The following is an 18,763-nucleotide window of genomic DNA, read 5'->3' as shown; positions in this document are numbered from 1 at the left end:
CGTTTACAGCGCGAAGCGCTGTCTCGCCAGAGACCTATTATCAGCGACTCAGCTTTCCAGGAGACAGGACCTGGCAGCGCGCATCTCCTCTCCGAGAAAGCGATTTGAACGGGCCACGCACACGAGAACGCGCGCTCCATTGAGCAGGCCACAATTCCCTTGCAATGCGCGCTTACAGACACAGTAAACTTTGAACGTCATCGTTTTTTTCCCCCTTTCCAACTTTCAGTTTCGTTTACTTTCAGTTTTGTTCTTACTTATGTCGAGCTGGCTTTGTGACTCCCTTGCGCACATGAACACGCGCTCCATTAAGCAGGCTACAATTAAGTTTTGCTTACTTTTGTATCGCTGGGTTGTAAAAGCAGCGTCTGCTTAAAATCAAGTGGCGCCTTGCTGGCGGTGGTAAATATCAAAACACCGTGTGAGGGTATGCTTTTGTGTACATGGCGGGACAGCTGCCTCTGTGGCTTTGTAAGGTTTGCGCAGCAGCATTGTAATAGCGTTTTTTTTTTGTACAACTTGTCAGGCGATTATTTTATTTCGTACTGCGTGCCAGGCGGCCATGGGCATGATTGTTGTAAATGCTCCATATTGACGTGCTTTGATATTTACGTCTTAAAGTGAATGCTAAAAATGTACGGCTTTTTACAATGCTTTAATACGTCAGTTAAGTAATAGCTTTTTTTTTTGGTACAGCGTGTCAGGCGATTATTTTATTTCGTACTGCGTGCCAGGTGGGCAAGGGCATGATTGTTGTAAATGCTCCACATTTACGTGCTTTAATATTTACAACGTAGCGTTTTTTTTTCGTACAGCGTGTCAGGCGATTATTTTATGTAAAATGCTCCACATTCACGTGCTTTATTATTTACGGCTTAGCGTTTTTAGGTCTCGTGGCGTTAACTTCGCTTTCCAGGAGACAAGACCTGGCTGCGCGTATCGTCAAGAGAGGGATCGGAGCGGGTGGCGCGCACAACCACGCGCTCCGATTCCGGCAGACTAGTCACACACACACCCACACAGAGACGCGCGCATACACACACACAGGCACACACGCAGAGACATACACACACACTAGCGCACATACATGCACGCATACACACGAGCGCACACATACAGAGACACACAACACCACCCCGCCGCACACACACAAGAGCGCGCGCACACACACACACAGACACACCCCCCCCCCCTCCCTCACCCCCCCGACTACAACTAAGCCCCAATCACCTCATTGGCGAAACTCCGGACTTCAGCTGCTACCGCGGGGCTCTCCCTCGGGCATGGGAGCCCCGCGTCACCACTGCTCCTCTCCTGACTGCTCCTCTCCTGTCCTGGCCAGCCACTCCGTGGGCGCGAGCTTCCAGCAGGAAACGGAAGTCCCGCCCAACGGTAGTTTTCGGCACGCGCACCACAGCACCAGCGGTAAGCGGGCTTCAGTTTTTTTTTTGGGGTGTATTTTCTTTGCTCTTGTTTAGGTAGCCTTTTAACCACTTAAAGGGACATTTCTGAGACAGTGAAACGAAGTAAACATGCAGCTGAGGCAGCAAAGTCTTTACATTGAGAAACTTCGCTGCATTTATCCAGCCAGGTTGCCCCCACTAAAAAGAAGGAAGCACTGTAACAGCTGTGAGCCCGTGCGTGAGGTGCATCATCAGAGCTGTGTGAATAATAACAGCTGTGAGCCCGTGCGTGAGGTGCATCATCAGAGCTGTGTGAATAATAACAGCTGTGAGCCCGTGCCTGAGGTGCATCATCAGAGGTGTGTACATAATAACTGCGTCAGCCCCGTGCGTGAGGTGCATCATCAGAGCTGTGTGAATAACCACTGTGCGCCCGTGCGTGAGGTGCATCATCAGAACTGTGTGAATAATAACAGCTGTGAGCCCGTGCCTAAGGTGCATCATCAGAGCTGTGTGAATAACTGCGTCAGCCCCGTGCGTGAAGTGCATCATCAGAGCTGTGTGAATAATAACAGCTGTGATCCCATGCCTAAGGTGCTTCATCAGAGCTGTGTGAATAATAACAGCTGTGATTCAAAAAGGGGGGTGGTGATGGACAGAGTATCTGAATTAAGCAGAACACTCCTACCCAGTCAAAAGATCAGGGCTTGATCCATCACCGTTTTTTAGCTCACTGCACCATCCCAGTTCAGAACCTGGCTACATGCAAATTAGTCTGTCCCTGGCCCAGTGCATCATGGGAACAGGGCAGACCAAACTACCAAGCAAATTCTTTACTGGAAAGGAAACAAGCTTCCGGGGACCGGTTTCTGGCATTACAGCCGTCTTCGGCCCGGCTTGCTTGAATCCTGATGGTGCAGTGAGCAAGGGACTCACATCTGAGCATACCCTTCCACACTTGTGGTGGCCAAAACGATTCAAAAAGGGGGGTGGTGATGGACAGAGTATCTGAATTAAGCAGAACACTCCTACCCAGTCAAAAGATCAGGGCTTGATCCATCACCGTTTTTTAGCTCACTGCACCATCCCAGTTCAGAAACTGGCTACATGCAAATTAGTCTGTCCCTGGCCCAGTGCATCATGGGAACAGGACAGACCAAACTACCAAGTCAATTCTTTACTGGAAAGGAAACAAGCTTCTGGGGACCGGTTTCTAACAGCTGTGAGCCCGTGCATCATCAGAGCTGTGTAAATAACTGTGTCAGCCCCGTGCGTGAGGTGCATCATCAGAGCTGTGTGAATAACAACTGTGAGCCCGTGCGTGAGGTGCATCATTAGAGCTGTGTGAATAACAGCAGCGAGCCCGTGCCTAAGGTGCATCATCAGAGCTGTGTGAATAATAACTGCGTCAGCCCCGTGCGTGAGGTGCATCATCCACATTGCTCAGGTCACCCAAATTCCTGCACTCTCTACCACACTGCTTTCAAGAACAGCATACTCTCTCACTGCTCACCAATTCAAAGTTTGCTACACCATGCCAATAACTCAATCTTTAATGCTGCGAGACCTATTGCATTGTAAATGCTTGTTCCATATCCCGTGGCACAAGACAAGGCTGCCCGATCTCCCCTCTGCTTTTTATTTTGGCAATGGACCCCCAAATCAGACACTTTCAGGAAAAGCACCTACACCGCGGTTTACAATTCACTACTGGCCCGCTATTGGTGTCCCTATATGCCGATGACACTATACTGTATGTCCATGACCCCCAGGCTAACCTAGACCCACTCATTAGGGAGATACTCCGATTTGGCACATTTTCCGGGCTAGATATTTTATTTATTTTATTTTAACGACTTGTAGAGCGCCTGGTGACCCGAAGGCATCCCCGCGCTGTAATGATTTTGATATCCAGATGAGATGGAGGAGAAAAAAGGAAGAAAAAGGGGGGGACGTTATTTCGGAAATAGAAGTGTTTTCAATTTTTTTCTAAAAATAAGATAGCTGGGTTCCAGTCTGAGGGTACGGGGGAGTGAGTTCCATCTGGTGGAAGCTTTCACAGAGAAGCGTCGGCCACCAGTGCGTGTCTTTTTAAATTTGGGGATGTTGGCTAGAAGTTCATTCTCGGACCGCAGGGATCTGGGAGCTATATAAGGCGTTACCAGGTCGCTGAGAATCGGAGGGCCAGCTCCATTAATCAGTTTGTAATTCGTGCACATGGCTTTGAATTCCACCCTTTGACGCACCGGGAGCCAGTGCAGGGCTTTGATGGCAGGTTTAGCTGACACTCTGGAGGGAAGGTTCATGAGTAGTCGGGCTGCAGCGTTCTGTGTTCGTTGTATTTTAGCCAAGGTGGCCTCAGGGGCACCCAGGTAAACCATGTTACTGTAGTCCAGCCGTGACAGTATTAGCCCTTGGACTAGGAGTTTTCTGGAGGTGGGCGGGAGTAGGGGAAGAATCTTGCGGGTGGTGCGCATAAGCCCAAAACAGGTTCCTGCAGTTTTGGCCGCTTGTGTTTTCATTGATAGCTCGGGTTCTAGCCAGACTCCTAGGGTCTTAATTTCTTTTTTCGGGGTGGGAATTTCCCCGAACACGTCTGGCCAGGCTGATGGGGGGATGGTCACCCATTGCTTTCCCATGAGCATCACTTCGGTCTTCGACCCGTTTAATTTGAGTGAAGATTCACACATCCAGCCATAGATTTTCGTAAGGCAATTTTCCAAATTGTCTGGGTGATCGTCTAGTTGGGATAGGGAGACGACCAGCTGTGTGTCATCCGCGTAACTCACAATTTTGATGCCGAAGGGTGTCACCACGTCTTCAAGGGGAGCCATATAAGCATTAAAAAGCGTAGGGCTTAAAGATGATCCCTGGGGGACCGCGCTCGTGAGGGGGAGGGTGGACGAGTGGTGATTGCTGTCCCATACCTGGAACGTGCGCCCGGCAAGGAAGGACTCTATCCACCTGAGCGCCATCCCGGTGAGCCCTGCTGCCGCCAGCCGTTGGAGGAGGACACGATGGTTGACTGTGTCGAAGGCTGCACTAAGATCCAGGAGGATCACTGCCACTGACCCTCCTGAATCCAAAATGCGCCTTGCCTCCTCGATAACGGTCAGAAGGGCGGTGTCAGTGCCATGACCCGGGCGAAACCCAGTTTGGGATTGCCGTAAGATGTTATTTGCCTCGAGAAACTGAGACAATTGTCCGTTGACCAATTTCTCGGCTACCTTGCTGATGCCAGGGAGGAGTGAGATTGGCCGGTAGTTTGCCATGTCTGCTGGGTCTAGCTGGGGTTTTTTAAGGAGTGCTTTCACGACTGCGCTCTTCCAGCTATCGGGGACAGATCCTTGGGCAAGCGAGCTGTTAATAAGCTCTGTGATCGTGGGAACTATGACAGGGGCTACGGTTTTGAGGAATCTAATTGGTGCTGGATCCAGAGGTGATCCGCTTTTCATTTTGGCCAAGGTTGCATCTACCTCGTTGCAGGTTACTGGCCTAAATGTAGCTAGTTGGGGGGTATATAAACTGGCACAAATCTGTAGTATTCCCCCTCACAGCTAGCACAACCAGATGGGACCTAGAATTCCCCCTGGAGTGGTGCTCAGACTCCGTGAAGTACCTGAGCATACTAGAAACGCAAATTGACACGTGGCTTAAGCTCCCCCTATCCATGGCGGGGCGGGTTGCCCTCATTAAGATGAATGTCCTGCGAAATTTCTATATTGTTTCAGAATATACCGACCCCGCTCACAAATAAGTTCTTTGGCACGCTCCGCTCCCTCCTGCTCAAGCTAGTGTGGGGAATCAAGCAGCCCAGGGTGCGTTGGCAAGTGATGACACTTCCCTGTACCCGGGGAGGGTTTGGAGTCCCAGATTTGCAGCTGTATTATCTGGCAGCACAATGCAGTTTTTCGCAAGCATGGTACCACCCAGATGCTAGGATCCCCTTCCTGCGCCCAGAGTCAGACTTTGTTCTTCCGGACACCCTGTCCTCTGTTCTGCTCACGGGTATTCCCCGGGACCCCAAAGACATACAGCCGGTCTCGACCACGAGTTGGGCCTGGATTAAACTTGAACGCATCACGAACACTCCAACATTATACTCCTCCGCCCTACCACTCCCTAACACTAAATGGCTTCCCATCACTGCTGAAAAATTGGTACAAGGAACCTGCACTACATCTAACATTGCCAAAATGGGGGATTTATATCCGGGGGGCACATTTTTGACCCTGAAGACGAGTCCACCTTCCCTAATATCACATTCATGGACAGCTTTATCCTACTGAGGCTGCGTTCCGCACTGCGGGCTAAGTTACCAGACTACCCACTTGAACCTGCATCCTTCTCCCCCCCTCACGACAGTGATAGAAAGTAGCAGCAGGGTCCATATTATATCCCGACTCTGCAAGACATGCGCTGACATTCTTCCCGTCAATGACGAAAAGCTACGTGGCGCATGGGAGTCGGATCTGGGCAACCCTATAACGGACGAGCAATGGGCAGCCTGTTGCGCAGTCACGAACAATGTCTCCCTCAATAGTCGCCATAAGCTGATCCACTTTAAGTTCCTACGTAGAATGTACATTACCCCCATCAAAGCGCACAGGATGGACCCCACTAGATCGCACCATTGTCAGAAACTTAACTCCCCGCACGCTGACTTTGCACACCTCGCATGGACATGCCCGAGCATTCATACCTATTGGACAGGAATACACAAAACACTCAGCAGCATGTTTGGGATACCCATAGTGCCTCTGCCAGAAATAGCCTTGTTTGGTTATGTAGTACATATTCCCCAGAAGAAACTCTGCAGATTTGTGGCTATTTCTTTATTGTTGGCCAAAAGAGAAGTTGCTATACACTAAGGAAGCCGGCACTCACCCAAGATTAACGGTTGGCTTCATAGCATGGCATCGTGCTCTACGAGAAGTGAGCTATATGCCACTACGGATCCGTCCTCCTTGAGGCCTGAAGACATTTGGGGCCCCTTCAGAACATTCCTAGCCGCACAACAGATGAGCCCCCCCCCCCCCCCACACAACAGGAACAGGGCATTGTCCCGACAAGAGTGGGATAGGCGGGCATAGAGACTACACCACTTAAGGCCCTACTATGTTTCTACAGTTTTCCGGAACATGGGGTTAGTTGGTGGCAAGAGGCACAGTTCATTCACCTGTTGTTGTTGTGATGATGCCTATGGGACACGGTAGACGCTTGGTTGGACTAGAGTGCAAATTCCCTAAACTGTAGTGCTTTATTATTCATAACCCTAACTGTACTAGAGAGAAAAACCTGACGGATTAGCCATGTATTTTTGTGTAAGTCATACTTTATATGTTATCAGTGCAATGTCTTTGTTTACTAAGAAAATGCTAAATAAAGTATTAAAAAAACTCAATTCCACTCCTCTCTATTGCTCTCCACTGTTTGGATTCCACTCCACACAATTCCCATGCGCTTCACTCAGTTCCACATCACACAATTCCACTCCACTCAAATCTAGTCCACTTCTCACATAGGCAAAAGCTATTGACTTTGCCAGTGCTTGGTCTTCAATGAAATCTTTGTCACAATAAGCATTGTTTTCTCAAGTCGGTTACAGTTTACTTGGTAATAATCATGAATGTAACCTTTGCTTTGTAGTAATAAATGAGTGAAAGGTTGATTTTTAGCACACTTCTTCTGAATCCCATGTGTTATTAGAGCTTATTTTTTTTCACTGACATGGCCTAAGGTAAATATCGCCGACCAGCCAGTGGCGGCTCCTCCAGTAAGACCGAGCATCGCCCCACTGCTTTAAAGCAGTACAATGGAAAAAATTCAAAGATAATAACAGAATGTATTATTATTATTTTTTTGTTGTATTCCATTTGCCGCCAGGGCAGGGCTGGGGACCCGTGATTTTGTGGAGTAGGAGTGACTGCTGCTGCACCTAAAGTGCACATGACTGTTTGGCCGGCCATCTCAGGTCGGACAGACATTCATGCGCACTTTGCATGTTCTCCACCCAGGCTGCATGCTCAGGTTCCCTTTCCCTCTCTGAGCCCCGAACCACGGCGCTCAGACCAATCACAGTGCCGCTAACCGCAGCATTGTATTTGGTCAGGGTAGTCTGGAAGCCTGTGTGCTCCCTGTTCCTGCGAGGAGAGACGGCGGCTGGCGATCAGCAGCTAGGATTTCTTTATTTTTGTTTACTTCCTAACCCCCCCCCCCGCCCCCCACCCCCCCAACTACCCCCGCCACCGTCCCCTACCAGCCGCCATTGAAAACAGCACATGTTGTTTAAAGCAATTGTACTAATTAAGAAACATTAGACATCTATTACTACAGTGCAAACGTCAAATTCCAGCCCATTACCACTGTACAGCAGAATTGACATGAAATAAACACTATTTATAGTGTCACATATTGTGTGTTCCATTTACATGGAGTACTTCAGACAAAGTTTTCTTGGTGCACTCGAATGTTAACAACTAAATCCTTTATTTGAGATGATTGTGCTACTTCACCTGTTGCACTGTGTCTAGCAGTGCCAATATGAAATCGAATACCCGTGTGGGTTGGGAACACCCTTCCCTGAGGTGTGTGCACTATTATCGAGAAACTGAGCAGTTTCTAATCTTCTTTTGATCCAAAATTAATTGATGTTTCAAATCCCAAATTATTCATTAAAGTCTCCACGATCTGTTACTTCAATGATGCTTTATTGATCATAATATGGTGCTCTTCCTGGCACTAGTGTAATTCAAATAATAAACATATCCAGTCCTTAATTAACCCAATGCATTTCGGGTCGTATGGGACCCTTCCTCAGGGGTCTGTGAACAAAATACATGAAGACTAGATCAACATAAACACATACAGTACAATGCACTTCTAACTTAAGACAAGAATAGCAATATTACTTCAAATGATATCAAGTCATCAGATGCAACAAAAAACAAACGTTATACTACGAAGTAACGTTTGTTTTTTGTTCCCATCACAGTAGCGATGGGAAAGAAGGTCAGTTGTGAAAGGTCCCAAGATGAGATATGGGTCTAGACTTACTTTAGATACGAGGCTGGGTGAAGAGAGGCTCGGGTTTAAGAAGTAACAATAGAAAACCTGAAGGGAAATCTTGGTAGTTACATTTGAAGATCATTTTATGAAGAAAGGGCAACAAATGTGAAAGTGGTGGTGATAACTGATAGAGAAAAATCATTCAAGTTGTCTTGGTCGGACAAATGTTCATGAGTACTTATGGGCAAAACTGAAAAAACGTGTCCGTCAGCGGGAAGGGGGCACGCGCTGAGGATTGGGCCTTTTCTGTTGTCACACTCTTTGTCTGAATGAAATTTGCTATAGTTGAAGCCAGTTTAGTTTGCAGTGTTCACCAATATCTCTTGTGGAAAGTGCAGTGAGCCTGTAACCATAGGCTTAAGTGGTGAGCGTTTGTGACTTTTTCTCTTTCCTGAGTGTCGCTATGTCTTTTTGTAGGCACTTGGAAACAGGCTTCAGCTTTTGGACCATGTTCCTGCCCCTGCTGCTCCTCGCTGGACTTTGGAGCGCCAGCGCCAGCATTTCCTGCTACAACGATGATGGGCAGCCCGTGGACTGGTGAGTTCACCTGCGACAGGTGGTATGAACCGTTTACCCCAAATCCTCCCCCCCTTCATTTCCCTTTGGTGGCCTCTTCCGCACTCCTTAAATTCACATCATGGATCCAACCAGCTCCAGCACTGTAAAGCCCTAAGCAGCCTTCTTGTGGGTGTGGATCCTTGATTGTAATACTTCCAGTGTTCAGTTTAGAATATGGACTTTCAACAACTTTATCCCCATTTTCACATACAGCGAGCACGGTGTAAAAATATTTGGCATGTCATATCTCTTGCTGATTTTTTCTTTTCCTTGCCTCTTTTAGCATGTGGGGCTCCTCCTACTGAGGCAATGTTTCTTCTGGTTAAGATGCATTTACTTTTTACCCCACCCTCCCCCTTGTTGTTTGTAGCTTTGGCTCAACATTTTCTTTCATTCTCTATCAACCATTTCTTTTGTGGACTTTTCACAGCATAGACGGTTTGAGAAAATAAATTATAGCTGAACACACAACCAGAAAATTAGCAAAAAAAATAGATAAAACATGTTCCTTAGTTTTTGCATTTCTCTATAATCTTTGGTAAACATGGTGAAGATACATGTGGACATGGTTTACTTCAAATCATAGTCTTTCACCTGACCTGCTAAATAGTTAATCACATTTGAATGTGTCTTCCAAAACTCTACCCCAATCAGTGTACACTTATTACAGCTGCATATTTAGATATTCATTAATTTTCATATAACAATAGAAGCAAATCGAATAGAGGGTTTGCTCAAGTGTTGAGGGAAGCAATTTGTTTTTAAATTACCTTGTTTACAGTTTATCGGACAGGGTACTCGGTCACAAACACGGTGGACTGCCATCTCCTCCAAACTGAGGTCCACCCCTACTGTTTAGAGTTGGGCCGGCCCACATGTCTATGTTTGTTATGCCCCCACTGCCTCTGCTGGCTTAGACCTTACACTGACTGACAGCCATCAGTGCCAATGCATTAGACCATCTCTGCCCTATTTAAAGAGGAAGGTTTGCTGTAAAAAAAAAACTGTTCCGCAGCTGCACCAGAAATCAAGTACTATAGTCTTCGACGTAAATCAACAGATACACACAGGAAGCCAGTCAAGGGAAGGCCCAGATAAGGAAACTTCCAAAAAAGGCAATAGAATATAAACGACACCCGACTGCCCAACACGCACAGCAGTGAATGTATTAGACCAAGTGCAAACTTCTAAAGTGATTGCAGAGCGCCGAGTATCTCGCCATACAAACATGGAGTTCAGTCACTTTCACACGAGGATGCACCCAACTCGGACACAATTTCCAGTTTTGAACCTACCCCTCTAGCAAACATTTGTAAAAAAAAAAAATAAAGAGACTAACGATTAAATAAAAAGACAACTAATACTATTAATGTTCATGGTCTTAATTACCAAATAACCACCAATTGTATTCCAATATTCGAAGTAGAAAAAGGTGAAAACAGTTTAGAAGCAGATAAGCAGGCAGCATCTTTTCTGCAAAGTCTCCCATGTACAAGAGAATTTGTAAATAAAAACTCAACTAGAGTAATCATACTCAAACATGAGTCTGTCAATTCAAGTAAGATAAAGGATTATAAAAATGTGTACGAATATGGTGCCAAGAATTTGGGAACAGAGAACCCAGAAGATCACCACCAGCCGTTCAAGCCTGAGAAATTGACAAATCAACCCCAAGTATTATTAAAAACAGGCCTTGACAAAAACCAGTAGGTTTCGCCCATTCGAGTCCCATTGGCTTTGTCAGTGTTTTTTTCTATTACATGTTGCACAGCAGTGCAAGCTGTTGTGCAACATGGCTTAAAGAAGAAGATAAAAAAAGCGCTATGAAGTGCCCAGCACTTACTGGGTCACATAGCTTTATATGTAAAAACAGTAGGAAAGGAAGGGAGAGTTGTGGGGTGATAGCGGGAGGAGGACAGAGGTGAGGGAGAGGGACTGCAAACAAATGCACTCTATAAGAGTGCACGTAAAAAGAAAAAACCTCAAAATAAACCTACAGGAGCCTGCAGCCAGTGGAAGTTGGACTTGGTCCATGCTCCATGGCAGGGACAACCATGAAGCCTGAGGCATTGACCAATAAGAAGCAAGGAAACAAGTGACATAGAAGCCAACAATTGGTATGTAATGTTAAGAAATGGGCAGGATCTAAGCCTATTTCAAGCTTTTTTTTTTTTGTTTACAAGAGATTTTGCTAGCGCTGTACAGGCGAAACCTAAAAAGGGCACATTTGAATGCTCCATGGCCTGGGTTGTGCACCACTGACCCAGAGACACAGGCTGACAAACATGAAATGTGTAGAATGAGATATACCTCATATTATACAGACTTGTACAGCATGAGTTCTGCATCTCTTATCTGAATTACATAACTCAAATGAGAACATTCACCTAGGCCATTTTCACAAAATTATCAACCGCATTCCCCTACAGAGCCAACCTTTCTGCCATATCAGCAAGTCATAAGCTGCAAACTACATTTTGATGCAGACAGGCAAAGGGAATAAGTCATTGAAAATAATTACGGAATGGACAACTTAGTTTAATGTGCATTCTCTGAGATTCTAGAGGCCCCATTTCTCCTTATATAAACCAGCATTTACCAAGCCTATGCAAGAGCTTTTGACTTTGGCAATGTGTTTTAACCATGTTTTATACCAGTGTGGCTGCTCTTCAGCATGGTTAAGTTAGTGGGGTTGGGTAGATTGGAGTGGGGCAGGGTAGAGTGGAGTGGAATGGCATGGAGTGGAGTGGAGTAGAGTAGTGTGGAGTAGGGGTAGATTGGGGGTAGAGGCAAATACATTGGAGTATATTGGAGTGGGGTAGAGAAGTGTGGAGTAGGGGTAGATTGGGGTAGAGGCAAGTACATTGGAGTGGAGTAGATTTGAGTGGGGTAGATTGTGGTACAGTATAGTGGAGTGGGATAGATTGGGGAAGAGCAGAGTGGGGTGGATTGGGGTAAAGTCGAGTGAAGTGGGGTGGATTAGGGTGGAGTGGGGTAGATTGGAGTGGTGTAGATTAGAGCAGGAGATTGGGTGCATTGTAGTAAAGTAGATTGAGGTGGAGCGTGGCGAAGTAGATTGGAGTGGGGTGGATTGGGGTAGATTGGAGTAGCGTATGGTAGAGTAGAGTGGGGTAGACTGGAATGGAGTAGAGTGGATTGGAGTAGAGATGGGTAGACTGGTGGGGTAGCTTGGAGTTGGGTAGATTGGGTTGGAGGGGGGTGGGTTAGATTAGAGTGGGGTGGATTGGTGTGAGGAGAGTTAGATTGAAGTGGGGTCAATTTGAGTGGTGTGTGGCAAATTGGAGTGGAGGCAGATTGGAGTGGAGTGAGGCAGTTTGGGGTAGATTGTAGTGGAGTGGGATGGATTGTAGTGAAGTGGGATGGATTGTAGTGGAGTGGGATGAATTGTAGTGGAGTGGGATGCATTGTAGTGGAGTGGGATGGATTGTAGTGGAGTGGGATGGATTGTAGTGGAGTGGGATGGATTGTGGTGGAGTGGGATGGATTGTGGTGGAGTGGGATGGATTGTGGTGGAGTGGGATGGATTGTGGTGGAGTGGGATGGATTGTGGTGGAGTGGGATGGATTGTGGTGGAGTGGGATGGATTGTGGAGGAGTGGGATGGATTGTGGAGGAGTGGGATGGATTGTGGAGGAGTGGGATGGATTGTGGCGGAGTGGGATGGATTGTGGCGGAGTGGGATGGATTGTGGCGGAGTGGGATGGATTGTGGCGGAGTGGGATGGATTGTGGCGGAGTGGGATGGATTGTGGCGGAGAGGGATGGATTGTGGCGGAGTGGGATGGATTGTGGCGGAGTGGGATGGATTGTGGCGGAGTGGGATGGATTGTGGCGGAGTGGGATGGGTTGTGGCGGAGTGGGATGGGTTGTGGCGGAGTGGGATGGGTTGTGGCGGAGTGGGATGGGTTGTGGCGGAGTGGGATGGGTTGTGGCGGAGTGGGATGGGTTGTGGCGGAGTGGGATGGGTTGTGGCGGAGTGGGATGGGTTGTGGCGGAGTGGGATGGGTTGTGGCGGAGTGGGATGGGTTGTGGCGGAGTGGGATGGGTTGTGGCGGAGTGGGATGGGTTGTGGCGGAGTGGGATGGGTTGTGGCGGAGTGGGATGGGTTGTGGCGGAGTGGGATGGGTTGTGGCGGAGTGGGATGGATTGTGGCGTAGCGGGATGGATTGTAGCGGATTGTAGCGGGGTGGATTGGGATGGATTGTAGCGGGGTGGATTGGGATGGATTGTAGCGGCGTGGATTGGGATGGATTGTAGCGGGGTGGATTGCTGTGTAGCGTGGTGGATTGCTGTGTAGCGTGGTGGATTGCTGTGTAGCGTGGTGGATTGCTGTGTAGAGTGGTGGATTGCTGTGTAGCGTGGTGGATTGGTTTGGTTTGAGGTAGATTTGAGTGGAGTATTCTGGGGTAGATTGGATTTGAGATTGGGGTAGATGGGAATGGATTGGGGTATATTGGATTTGAGATTGGGGTAGATGGGAATGGATTGGGGTAGATGGGAATGGATTGGGGTAGATGGGAATGGATTGGGGTAGATGGGAATGGATTGGGGTAGATGGGAATGGATTGGGGTAGATTGGAGCAGAGTGGGGTAGATTGGGTAGATTGGAGCAGAGTGGGGCAGAGTTGAGTTGAGTGCAGCAGATTGGGGTGGGGTTCATTGGGTTAGATGGAGTAGATTGGAGTGGTGTGGCATAGATTTGGGTAAATTGGATTAGAATTGATTGGTTGGAGTGAGGTAGAGTGGAGTAGGGTAGATTGAATCATAGTGGAGTAGGGTAGAGTGGGGTGGTATGATTGCAGGGAGGTGGAGTGGTATTGTTTGTGCTAGATTGCTGCGGAGCAGGGTAGATTGGGTTGGAGATGGGTAGATTGCAGTTGAGTGAGGTAGACTGGAGTGGGATGAGGTTGATTGGGGTAGATTGGAGTGAGGTAAATAGGAGTGATGTGGGGTAAATAGGAGTGATGTGGGGTAAACTGGGGTGGAGTGGGATAGATTGGGGTAGATTGGAGTTGGCTATATTGTGGTAGATTGGAGTCTGGTAGATTGGAGTGGATTGTTGTAGATTGGGATGGAAAGGGGTAGGTTGAGATACAGTGGAGTCTGGTAGATTGACTGGTGTGGGGTAGATTGGCAGAGTGGAGACGATTGGGTAGAGTGGGGTAGATTGGAATTGAGTTGAGCATATTAGAGTGGGGTGGAGGGGCGTTGAGTGGAGTGGCATAGTGAAGTGACGGTGTGCCATAGAGTGGCTTAGAGTGGAAGGTTGTAGAGTGGAGTGGAATGGGGTAGAGCGGAGTGTGAGAGACTGTGATATATTGGAGTGGAATAAATTGGGGTGCAATGGGGTGGGGTAGGTTGGAGTAAGTGGGGTAGATTGGGGTGACGTGGGATAAGTGGTGGTAGAGGGAAGCAGATTGGAGTGGGCTAGATTTGAGTGGAGTGGGGTAGTTTTGTGTAGAGTGGACTGGGTTAGATAGTGATAGATTGGAATGGAGTAATTGTGGTAGATTAGACTGGGGTACATTGGAGTGGAGTGGGGCAGTTTGGAATGGAGTGGATTCGACTGGGGTGGGGTGATTGGGGTGGATTGGATTGTGGTGTTGCAGATTAGATTGGCGTGGGGTAGAGTGGGGTGGGGTATATTGAAGTAGAGTGGTGCAGATTGGGTGTAGGCGAGTAGATTGGAGTCAAATAGATTTGGTAGATTGTACGGATGTGGAGTGGGGTAGAGTGTAGTGAGGTGGAATGGGATAGATTGAGATCGATTGGATTGGAGTGGTGTGGAGGGGCGTCGAGTGGAAGGGAGTAGGGTAAGAGTGGAGTGGCGTGGTGTGGAGTGTTCGTAGAATAGAAGAGCGTAAAGTGGAAGAGCATAGAGTGGAGTGGAGTAGAGTGTCGTGGAGTGGAGTAATGTAAAGGGGAGCGGCCTAGTGTGGAGTATGCATGATGTGGTAGGGCACTGCCGGTGCAGACAACACACATTTAACTGAAGTGACCATTATATTTGCACATACCTACCGTTTTATTGCGCACAAACGATAATGTGTGGAAATGTCATCACCTAGTGTATTCATGTGTTTTGATTGGATTTAAATGTTTGTTTCCAGCATTCAGGTATTTGTTTCCACCACACTTCCGAATTTCAATTTTTTTTGCTACATTTGTACTTTCCTAATTTTTATATATTTTGAAATATCAGCACAGCCTATTTTTAGGTCCAGCCTAGTGCAGCGCGCTTGCGCTGCTCCAGAAAATTACCTCTTGGAAACACTTCAGCTTTTCAGCAAATTCTTGGCTGTGGCTAACAAAAGCCACACGCATGAGTTTGCTGAAAAGCTGAAGTGATTGCCCATTGCGGGTGGCTTTCATAAATGGAAAGCCCGCAATTAGCCAAAGGCGGGTGCATGTCCCGCCTTCTCTCTAAAAGTTAACTTCCCTAGCCTAGGGAGCTTGGGAGCAAGCAGCAGCGCGGCCGGGTGTCCGCTGCATTCCTGACATTCCTTGTAGCTAATATCCCCTTGGGAGCCTCTCCTTGCTTCAGTCCCCCCCCACCCCCCGTTTCGCAGCGCATGTTTCCTGTTCTTTCAAGCTTACAAAGACTCAGAAGCGGCAAATTTCGTCTTTCGGAAAACTACTGCTGGCGTTTACTCTTGCAGGGCATTCAGTCAATGCATTAGTTGTGCAGCAGCCATGAATTTTTGTTGTTTGTAGACTCCTAATTATACCCCTTCTGGGGCCTCTGCTTGCTTCAGCCCCCCCCCTATTTTGTAAGCGCATGTTTCCTGTTCTTTCAACTCTCCGAAGGCTCCGAAGCGGCATGCTGCAAGGAGCCATTGTGTAAGTACAACTTTTATTTAACTTTCACAACGCGCCTCTCTCGTCTTGCATTTTTATTTAAATTACATGCAGACACTTGAATTTTGCCCTTTTAGATTAACAACACAGGCGCGCAGTCAATTTATAAACTACAGGGTTAATGTTATGCAACACGCTGAAGGTGCAGGGAGAGGTTGGTCACTGCAGCCCCTCCACTTGCTTTTTAAGAAGGTTTAAACTGATTAGATGGGGGCGGGGTGTTTGCAATAGGTTCTCTGTCGATCTGGTCCCCGTGCTTCCATATTTTTTAACATCATCATCACAAGTTGAGAGAATGGATATGGTTGAGAGCAGATCAGGTTTAGTGGAAGCTTTTGTGTTGCCTAACTGGGTGCGGGCGTAGTTGCTTTTAGTACTCTTCATCAGCAGGCATGGGCTTTTTGCAGTTAGATTGGAGTAGCGCACCCATCGGGCATTTCGGGTGTGTGTAGTAAAGAATGTGTGGGAAATGTGACCTGTGACTGATTCTGCGCTCTCTGGGAGTGGGTGGTCATGCAGTGGTACCGAGATGGTGGGTGTTATGATGGGCATCAGGTTCTGGAGAGAGTGCTGACCTGACCCGATTGTGTCCTAGTGCACGAGCAGCTCTGCTTCAATGCAGCTCCATTCACTGCTAAGCTACTCGGGCAGCTGCTGGCACAGAAAGCAACTGGGAGACGCTCTTGAAAGAAATCACATTCGGCTTTACAATATCTTCACAGCTTTCCATTTTCCTGCGTTTCAGTGCAGTGCTAGTGGCGCCTACGGGACTGACTTTTTAGGGTACTGCACATCGTTCTAAGCACTTTTCCCCCTTATTATTGAGGTAGTTTGGATGTGAACCGTATACTAGGTGGAATGTTCATAAAAGTTGTAAATGGCTTTTTAACATCTCATAAATATTTTAAGCTGTAAGGGGAAGATTTAAAAGGGTACGCAAGAAGCTGGTCACCTGCAGTGAAGGCAGCTGAGGCAACAAAAAGCACCCTTATAAATGTTCTCAAACAAGCGGCAGAGCTACTCTCAAGTTGAGGTATTTTCCCTCCCAGCAGAGACGGCTGATGCACCAGGAAAGGTTGTCCTTTTCTCGCGCTTTATATAGAATTTATTTGCGTTGTCTGATGGTTATGCCCAGGAATTGCCCAGGAATTGCATCTATTTTGTAGTTAAGAAATATGTATGGAAATACTATTGGTTTCAAAGTAGTAAATTGGGCTGAACATAGATAATGCCTTCTTCGTCATATATAAGGTAACAAAAAATGCTTCTGACACTTTTTTTATTATAACTTCTCAGCATGCTGCACAGCAGTCACACTTCTCTCAGCATAGCTTAAAGACATTGGCAAAGTCAATACATCTAGCTAAACATTTATAAGGTCCCAAAGGCGAGACCTATTGGCTATGCTAGTGCTTTTTGCTAGAAAGAATAACATCCTACATCCTCTCCTCTCACATGGGTACCTAGCAGGATTGTCACACAAATTCTCTGACTCCGAAGTCAGAGAAAATAACGTAAACACCAAGCTCCCTGGGAAAACAGAGCCTAACATAAAACCTCTGTCTTTGATTGCACAGCAAATGTGACTAGACAAGAACAAGACTTATGGGCCTGTTTATAGAAAGCCAGGACTCTGAAAGGATACTTTAAACAAGGGATGCTCCAGGGAATGGACGAACTCAAGCTGGACAGCCTAAAGCAAATAAAGATAGCAAATAGAAAGCAAGCAACTGTAACTTACAAACCACAAAGCCAATGGTAAGCAATGGACGCAATGCATTCCCAGGAAACCGTTCAGAATGCCTGCAAGAAGTTGTTAGCAAACCAGACAGTTGTGCGGTCTGGTAGGCTTCGACCTAAAAAAAGGGGAAACCTGCAAATGCCGCAGTTTCAATGCACTTTGTAAAAAATTGTTGAAAGACCCCGAAAACTATTGGCCAGATGTATCAAAGGGTTTTCCCCATTCTGTGTCTATGGGGAAATGTGTTGATACATATGGCCCTAAGTGCAGAAAAAAACGTCTCAACCACGTCAGTACATGCATTCAAAAGGTTACAAATGCACCATTTTACTTTTAATAGGGAAGATGTCAATAGGAATTCCTAAACTGAAATGTTTGATCTTCCCTTTTGGAATCTAAAATTATATCGCAGATGTTACAAGCAGGCACCATACTTTTCGTAAAACAGGCTTTTTTTTAACCAATTTTGTTATTTTATTAGTTTTGGTAGGCTTACAACAATTCAAGACACATCGATAGGCAGTACCTCAGTGCTCAGCATAGTTTAGAGCAGGAGGAAATATGACAAATCATTGCAAGTGTAAAAACTTCTGCCCTGAACTTTATCATTGGCGTTGCTGCAATGCATCAATACAATCTATAAACAGTATAATGGGGGGTACAAGCGAGGAAGTGGGGGTCAGGTTGTAGATCCCTAGTGGTTGTAGTGAATGGTTGAGGAGGCCTGGTCAGCAATGTGTATCTAGAGTAGTCACGCAGTGTGTTCTGGGGTGTCACAGTATAACTATAGTCCCTGGAAGAGAGTCACGGAGGGACAGCCTAGAGTCCGGGCACCTGGAAGAAGAGGGGCCTCTCTCATGGTGGGAGGTCATCAGTGGAGATCATGTCTTTATGAGCCTCTTCTAGGGCATCCTACAGATCCGAAATAGGAATTTGCAGGAGCCCTCACTTTTCCTCCCTGTGCAATGTCGTGCCTTCGGCATGTGCCCAGTGTTGAAGGTCACAGTGCCATGAGGGCAAAACGGGGAGGGGGGTGCTGACTTCCACAGCCGAGAGATGGCTCAGCGAATCAGGCGGAGAGCAAGATCTAGCAATCTGGTCGTGAGCTTAGCTCCC

The 18,763-nt window shown here is 47.1% G+C and overlaps 1 protein-coding gene across 1 annotated transcript in view; it reads left to right on the top strand.

The window, feature by feature from the left end:
- DNASE2 (deoxyribonuclease 2, lysosomal) overlaps positions 1-18,763 on the top strand; it is a 70,641-nt gene that overhangs the window by 16,888 nt on the left and 34,990 nt on the right. Inside the window, exon 2 of the mRNA XM_078689237.1 lies at positions 8,889-9,008. Within this exon, the coding sequence (XP_078545363.1) occupies positions 8,920-9,008 (89 nt within the window). The 5' untranslated portion in view covers positions 8,889-8,919. The remainder of the gene's footprint in view (positions 1-8,888; positions 9,009-18,763) is intronic.

This window comes from Lissotriton helveticus, chromosome 1_1 (assembly GCF_964261635.1).
Source record: "Lissotriton helveticus chromosome 1_1, aLisHel1.1, whole genome shotgun sequence".
In the NCBI taxonomy this organism is placed as follows: domain Eukaryota; kingdom Metazoa; phylum Chordata; class Amphibia; order Caudata; family Salamandridae; genus Lissotriton; species Lissotriton helveticus.
The sequence above is the reverse complement of the archived record's forward strand: the minus strand, read 5'-3'. Positions and strand labels throughout refer to the sequence as shown.